Source organism: Vigna unguiculata, chromosome 10 (genome assembly GCF_037176805.1).
Source record: "Vigna unguiculata cultivar grain cowpea cultivar isolate G323 ecotype 2 chromosome 10, ASM3717680v1, whole genome shotgun sequence".
NCBI lineage: Eukaryota > Viridiplantae > Streptophyta > Magnoliopsida > Fabales > Fabaceae > Vigna > Vigna unguiculata.
The window spans coordinates 7,397,404-7,405,008 of NC_140801.1; the positions used below are offsets into that span (position 1 = coordinate 7,397,404).

General features: G+C 36.8%; 1 protein-coding gene across 1 annotated transcript; it reads right to left on the reverse strand.

Annotated features, from left to right (window-relative positions):
- Positions 1-1,723: 1,723 nt before the first annotated feature.
- Positions 1,724-3,497, reverse strand: LOC114167659 (uncharacterized). The gene is made up of 2 exons (XM_028052775.2): positions 2,523-3,497; positions 1,724-1,922 (listed from the first exon to the last, which is right to left on the reverse strand). Exon 1 carries the CDS (start codon positions 3,313-3,315, stop codon positions 2,527-2,529), a length of 789 nt encoding a protein of 262 aa, XP_027908576.1. The 5' UTR covers positions 3,316-3,497; the 3' UTR covers positions 1,724-1,922; positions 2,523-2,526.
- Positions 3,498-7,605: the final 4,108 nt, after the last annotated feature.

Sequence of the window (7,605 nt, forward strand, 5' to 3'; positions counted from 1 at the left end):
CAATTCTTTGCTCCTTCACCGGTTCATGCAATGAACCTAGACTTCAGAAAAGGATTCCTACTAGGAGACAGATCTACGTCTAACAACTCAAATTTAATATGTTGAAACAATGAATTGTCGAAAATTGGTTAAACCAGCTACAGAAACCTCTTTAAAATTTTCATACTAGTTCAACTATTTTTAAAAGCACATTTTAATCTCAATGGGTGAGATGGATCAGATGGCTAAGAAGTTTCAAGATTTATGCAATTCATATAGACTTGACTAAACAAATATGGCCTTAGAATGTTCTGCCTTAAATGAAGTCTGTTCAGAAGCCAAATAAATAATAGGGAAGCAAAAATGCATCTTTACGCCGATCTGCTTGAGAAAGTCCTTACAAATATTTAGCTTGGTTATAACTTTTAGAAGCCGGGAAAACACTTTAATGCATAAATTTTAACAAGATTTTATCTGCTTTGAAAGTCAATAATCCAAAAGTAACATATGGGTGCTAAGCAAGCATCATTCAACTTTAATCAAGATGATTCGAGACAACTTCATGATGATATACGGAAAACCATACAACAAAAGTACTGTTACATATAGGATAAAGCATGATTGTCACCTACTCACTGAAATGTTGTCAAAAAAGTCATCCCCAGACAGATCATAAAAAGTGAAAAACATAAAATAGATTAATGTTAGATGGCCACTGCTGCATATTATGGAATAATCTACAAGAAGAAACAGCCAGAAGGGTAATCCGAAGACCTTAAGAGAAGCAGATCTTTCAAATTAGCAAGATGAAAATGTTAAGACTTCTTTGGTATATGGAAAGTATAGTTGGTGCCATATCACAACTAGTTAGAGAGAACACCAGTTTTGTCGTGCCACTATTGTCTTGTAACTACATACAAATGGCCAGCATTATGCATGTGTGATACTGAAAAAATCTTAGTAAGGAAATTTTCATCATTCCTCATTAATAAGTGGATATATAGACAAATGCACAATAACTACTTTTCGCTGGGGTTCTTAGAGAAGTGAAAGCAGTAGCCATTACGATGGTAAAGAAAACACGTTGGTTAGTGGAGGCTTGAACCAGAAACAGAATCATAATGGAGGCTTCAACCAGTAACAGAATCATTACACCCTAGTCTTAAGAAACTCGGGCAGAAGCCATCAAGCTAGTCAAGCATAATCTTTGGCTCTAAAATAACCCTTTCCAGCATAATAAACACAACGTAAATGTACCACATAAAATCAACTGCTAATTACCTTGACTTCCAGTAAAATAATTGTTAAGAGATATAAATCACACAGCAGTCCCGCGTACTTTTGACATGAATTGGTTCCAGACAGACATATTGACCTCTATTGGGACAATTGTGGAGAAATAAAGACGTATAATATTTGACAGAGAAGATAAAAATGTTATTCGATGTAACTCTTCCTTTAGAATGATAGTTTTCTGGTATGTTTCTTTCTAGTTTAACATTCATCCGAATGGATTTTTTCACAACAAAGTTATAGTATAAAAACAAACACAACCGACATGCACATTAGGCAGATCAGTATGTAACAAGAGAAATGCAGGTGCAACAGATAGAAACTGGGTCAGAAATGGAAGAAAAACATTTTTTTTATTCTGACCTATCACAATACTTTCCAGTTAACATAGATAAGTAGCTATAATAAGTAAACAACTTTTTCATATGACGCAAAAAAAAAGAAGAAATAATTATTGTAAAGATATCAATTGCATTATAATCAGCTGATGCCAAAAAATTAACTTACCCTCATTAATGTGAGAAGTACAGACTTCAAATGCAACAATAAATAGAATAAACAACTAGCAGCACGCTATGCAACTAGTTCTGTAGACTCTTCCATGGTAGAAACCATTCAGAGCTTATCTCGATCATTATATATTTCACAATCTGCAGGCAGATCAAACACGTAACCATGAATCCATAAACCAGGTGAGCAAAATCAATAGACAAGAAAATACAATTAAAAAGGTTAAACATGACTTTAGGAATGAAGAATAAAGAATACATATACGAATAGAGTAATAGTCCTTTACATGTCAAGCAATCCCAAACTGCCATAAATTGTGAGTTTGCTCACTTCTACATAAAGAATGATCACTGATTCATTAACAAAGTACATTTTTAATTGAGAGTACATGCCTGTTAAACTCGTTTTCATTTTTTTAATATCTATGAAAACCATATTTTTATCTCTTCTTCCATCTCACTTAGTCATAGAAACCACACTACATACACCAGCTCAAACTCAAACCAAAACTTTTAAGAGAATAAGTTTATTGGTGTTTGTCCTCATTCAGTGCTCAACTTTCTCCTCTTGGACTCCCAACACATTTCCATTTTCATATACAAAAGACCAAAGGTAAATATTTTCCCCAAAAGCATGTTAAACCTTAAACTAAAATGAGTAAGCAATAGTGTGTGAACTAATGAATATCCAAACATAGAAATTAAACTGAATTAAAATTGGAAAGTGAAATGAAATGAAACCTTTTCAGATTTGTTGAGTAATCTTGATCCTCTTGTTTGACCCAAACGCCCTCCCAATGGAATCAACGATCCTCCGCTGCGAGTCCAGAATCATCTGGATCCGCTTCTTCTCCATCTCCAACCTACACCTTTCAGTTTCCTTCATCATCTCCATCTTCAAACTCTCCATTCCAACAAACCTCTCAGCGAAAGCCCTAATCTCCGCCGGCAACGCCAAAACGTCGTCATCGTCGTCGCGATCGCCATCGTCCACCTCGTCCCGTTCTTCCCTAACATGCTCCCTCAAAAACCCTCTTTCACCGCTTCTCATTCTCACGGGCCTCTCGCCGAGAATACAGTTAATACTCTTCGACTTCACAAAGCTATCGCCATCGTTGCCGTTCTGATAAGCGCCTTCGTCGTCGGGTTCTGAATCGGTGTCGTTTTGGAACGGGGCGAGGGCGGAGATGGGGAGGGGGCCGCATTCGAGGTCCTCCATAAGAGCGTTGTACTGCCAGGCGGCGGGACGGAGCGTGGCGGCGACGTGTTTCTTCTCGGCGCGGTGGCGCTGGCGGAGCTTCTCCATCTTGTGGCGGCACTGGAGGGCGGACTTGGCGGGGTACGCGAGGTCGTAGCCGCAGCGCGCGGCGACGACGACGGCGACCTCCTCCCACTGGTTGTGGCGGAGCGGGCCGCGCTTGAGCGCGTACCACTTCTCCTGGTAGGCGCGGATGAGGTGGACAGTTTCTTGGTGGGTCCAGGGGATGGGTTGGGGCTTCTTGGTGGGCGAAGCGGCGTCGTTTGGGGTGGCCATTATGAAAGTATGTGAGGTGTGTGTGGTGGGTGTTTTGGTTTATAAAGGTTGTTATTATTATTGGAGTGGGTGTGAGAAATTGGAGTGGTGGGTGTACGAAAAGGTGTTGGTGATGGGTTTGGTTGACATTTGGTGGCGGCGGTTGGAGTGGAAGGGTGTGGTGGGGTGCTCACGGTGGATAGTCATACCATCCATCATATTCTTCACCATCCACACATGCTGCTGTGCTATAAGTTGCTACACCCTACTCTTACATTTTTTATGGTTTAAATTTAAATATTTTACTAATATGTGTGATTTAAATTTTACAACTGTGTTTAGTTCATGTTAATTAATTTGGCTGATTTTGCATCTCACATATATTTCTTAGGGAGAGATTTGGTTACAAAGTATACTAGACAGTAATCCTACTATTAATCAAAATTTGTACACTTAAAAAAGTACTTTTTGATAGGAGATTATTTCCTAGTGTATGTAAAGAGAGACTACAAATTGTATCATATGAACTACGTAGATTATCCAATAGAATGAGAAGAAGAACGATAATATTAGGAAGTATTATAATTATAGGCTTGAGTTCGAGAGATTGACTTTAAGTAATCATAAGGAATATGTTATTCACTTAATCTTTGACTTATAAGATATTAATATGATATGTAAAAGATATTCAAATATAAAAATAAAAATAAACAATTCAAGACAAGAAACAATATATCAATCTTAAATGTAGAAAAAGCGATGGCAGTTTATATTTATATTAGTTCATTTTATGACAAAAATTATATATAATTGATTAGACAATCTATTAAGTTTATGTAATATGTCCTTCAAGATACTCATTAAATAATAAAAAAAAGTTAATTATGTTTTTCGTTCTTCTACTATTATCATTTTTTGAAATTGGTCCCTCTCCCAAATGTTAAACCATTTTGCTCCTCGTGAGTTTGGAACTACTGATTTTAGTCCCTAATTTGTGAACGGTGTTAAGTTTGTGACTGCATGACAAACGGCGTTCCACCTAGGCTGGTCATCTAACAACACATGTGCATTCAGATGCAGACACGTGTTAAATGATTTTTTTTCTTTATTTATTTAATTCGTTTAATTAATATTATATAATATATTTAAAAGAGCCTCAATTTTAACATGTGCTTTTCGTTTTAAAGTGTGGAGACGGAAGGTTTGTGAAGCTTTGTGAATCCATAAAAAAGAAAGAGTTTGGAAGAGAGATCAGGAGGTTGAAATTTGAAGGAACGGAAATAGAAAGCCATTACCACGCCATCATAGAATATTGAAGTGCTAAAATTTTGTTCATCAACATAAGGTAGGTTCATTTGATTATTTGGGAAATTTTTGTGTTTTAGGGTTTCTAAATGAAGAGGAGTGTTGGGTCGAAGGGTGGTCCATCGTCTTCGTCTTCTTCTGCGCAAGTGGGATCTTCTCAATTTGGAAGAAAAGTTTGTGGTTGTGGCAACCAATTACTGCTTCTTAAAGCAACTACTATAAAGAATAATGACAGATTTTTCTTCAGGTGTCGAAATTGGGCTGTATGTATATTTTGTTATGGTGTTTGGATTCGTTAATTTGTTTGTGGGGATGTCTCAATTTTGTAAAATTTCTTACTTTGTATTGTAGACTGAATCACATTGTAACTACTTCCGATGGGTTGATGCAGTGGAAGGTGAAGTGGAACGAAAGCCTGAAATGGAAGAAGGAGAGAATGAAAATTTAAGTGGCAGTGAGACAATGATACTTCAGTTGGTGCAGAAGAATGCCAAACTAAAGAAGAAGTTATCGGCGGAGAGAAAAATGGGAGAAATAAAGCTGTTTCTTTTTTCATTTTGTCTTGGGGTTTTACTGTCATACTTTGTGTTCTGTTTCTGTTAAAGACGAATTGTAAGGAATAAGGTTGTTAGCAATTTTTCATTTCAATGCTATGAACTGCAGATTCTAGAATGGAATGTTGAATTTAAGTTTCTTAAAGCAAGTTTAAGTTTCTTCCTTGCCCCCTTTTTAAGTTGAAGTTTAAGTAAGTATAATTGATGGCATTGTGAATTGGTAGTAATGAATTTGCTTGATTTGGATTGATATCGAAAGCAATAATCAAATGAATGGTTGGTATCATATTTTGAACAAAAGTAATTACTAATATTTTGAATCAGTTACCATGAAAATCAAATGGTTCTGTCTTACAGAGAAATAGCTTGGTGTTGTTTTATATGAGGTTGCTCCCACTTGATTTGTGATATTCATTTACGCACAAGTTACATATTCTAATAACAGTGGTTAAACAAAATTTTGTAGTAATACTTTGAATCATAGCCACAAATTAGATATTCTAATTACAGTAGTTAAACAAAATGGAGCATCAATTTATAACCTGCCCATGAATGATAAAGTTGTATTCCATCCCAAGTGTAATGAAGCATCACGAAGCAAAAAATACATCTTAACAGTGCATGAAATAAGTAGAATGACATATAATATTGAAAACAGTGATCCAAGTGGTCCAAGTGGTCTGCTAAAGCTAAAACAACAACAACTGGAACTCTGCATCACATCTAACAAAAAATACATTTAAATCAAAATATCCATATGACCACCACTACATAACACAACTCTCAATATTTTTCACATGGGTTGTCCACTTGGTGGGTTGCTTGAACTTGCTTGTGAACCTAAAGTAGGTGCTCCGCTTGGGGGCTTGGATGACCTTCCTCCCTTCTTATTAGATGTCCTTCTTGTGGTGGTAGCAGATCTTAAGTTGGTCTTCCTCCCGGATGCATTGGCAGTGGCAGTTGTTGCAGACTTCTTTTTCTGTTTTCCCTGTAAAGAACATACACTCATTAGTTCCAACTTCTTAATTATATCAGATATGATTTCATTATGATAAATAGATTTACCTTGTTGGTTTTTCCCTGCTTGCAGCTTCTGATGTTGTGATCAAATTGTTCACAATTATTGCACTTCATTCTAAGATGCTTCTTCCCCAACCTAGAGTGACTGACATCCTCATCAGGTTCTCTCCTTCTTAATTTTTGTGGCCTTCCAGGAGGAGTCTTAAATATTGGGGGTAGGATTTCTGGTGCATTACTTTTAGGCCAGAGTTGTTGGCCATTAATGGGTGAAATTTGTGACCCATAACAAGCTTCATAAGCCTCCCTTTTGTAATATACGTGCACATAATCAAAGGGTTGTTCTACTCTATAATTGATTGCAGCCACGACATGTCTACATGGTATGCCAACTAAGTCCCAAAAGTAATAGGTGCAAATGTGGTTTGTGAGGTCAACTATGAATTTATCCATTATGAATCCTTGTGTAACTTCAAACTTACCATCTCCAGTCCAAACAACAAACCAATTTCCACTTTTCTCTATTTCCTTATCTAGCCTTTTGTTTGGTTTAGGCATTACAACACCCGTATATGCACTTAATTTTTCTCGCAAATGTGCAAACCTACTAATCAAGTAAGTCCTAATTCACTCCATCATTGTTATAATTGGTTTATCCCTAGCTAACAATATAGTGCTATTAAATGACTCTGATAAGTTGTTCATGAGGACATCACACCTAGAATATTCACTAAATGCATGTTTACACCAAGAATTACGTGGAATTGCATGTAACCATTCAGCAGCTTCTTGATTGACCTTCTTTAGCTCTTCCATATTTGTCTCCCAACCTTGGTAGTATGTGGCTTTAGCAGCTGCCATCATGAGATTCCTAATGACTATACACCACCAAATCTCTTCTTGTAGTTGTTATACAAATGCCTTAGACAAAAACGGTGCTCGAATCCATGCAATAGTTCATCAAATACTTGCATCAGGCCTTGTAAAATGTACATATACAATAACTCAATAATACATATAATTTAATTGTTCACAATTAAGTACACGAATCTGAATTTACCTTTTGCTGATCTGAAATAAATACCCATCGATTGCTTTGAATATCTCCAATGTCCTCTAACAATAATGTTAGGAACCACCTCCAAGTCTCTTTGCACTCATTCTCTACAACAACGAATGCCAATGGAAAGTACTGGTCATTTGGATCCCTTGCCACAGCAACTAATAGTTGGCCTCCATAGCTAGTCTTCAGATGACATCCATCTACACCTATGAATGGTCTACAGCCATTGACGAACCCTTTCTTGCACCCATCCAGACACAAATAGAAGGACCCAAACCTTGGCTGCAATGTGGGTTGAGGTTGATTAATTTTAATCTTCACTGTTGTTTCAATAGACATTCTCCTTAGCTCTGCAGCATAATCATATAACAA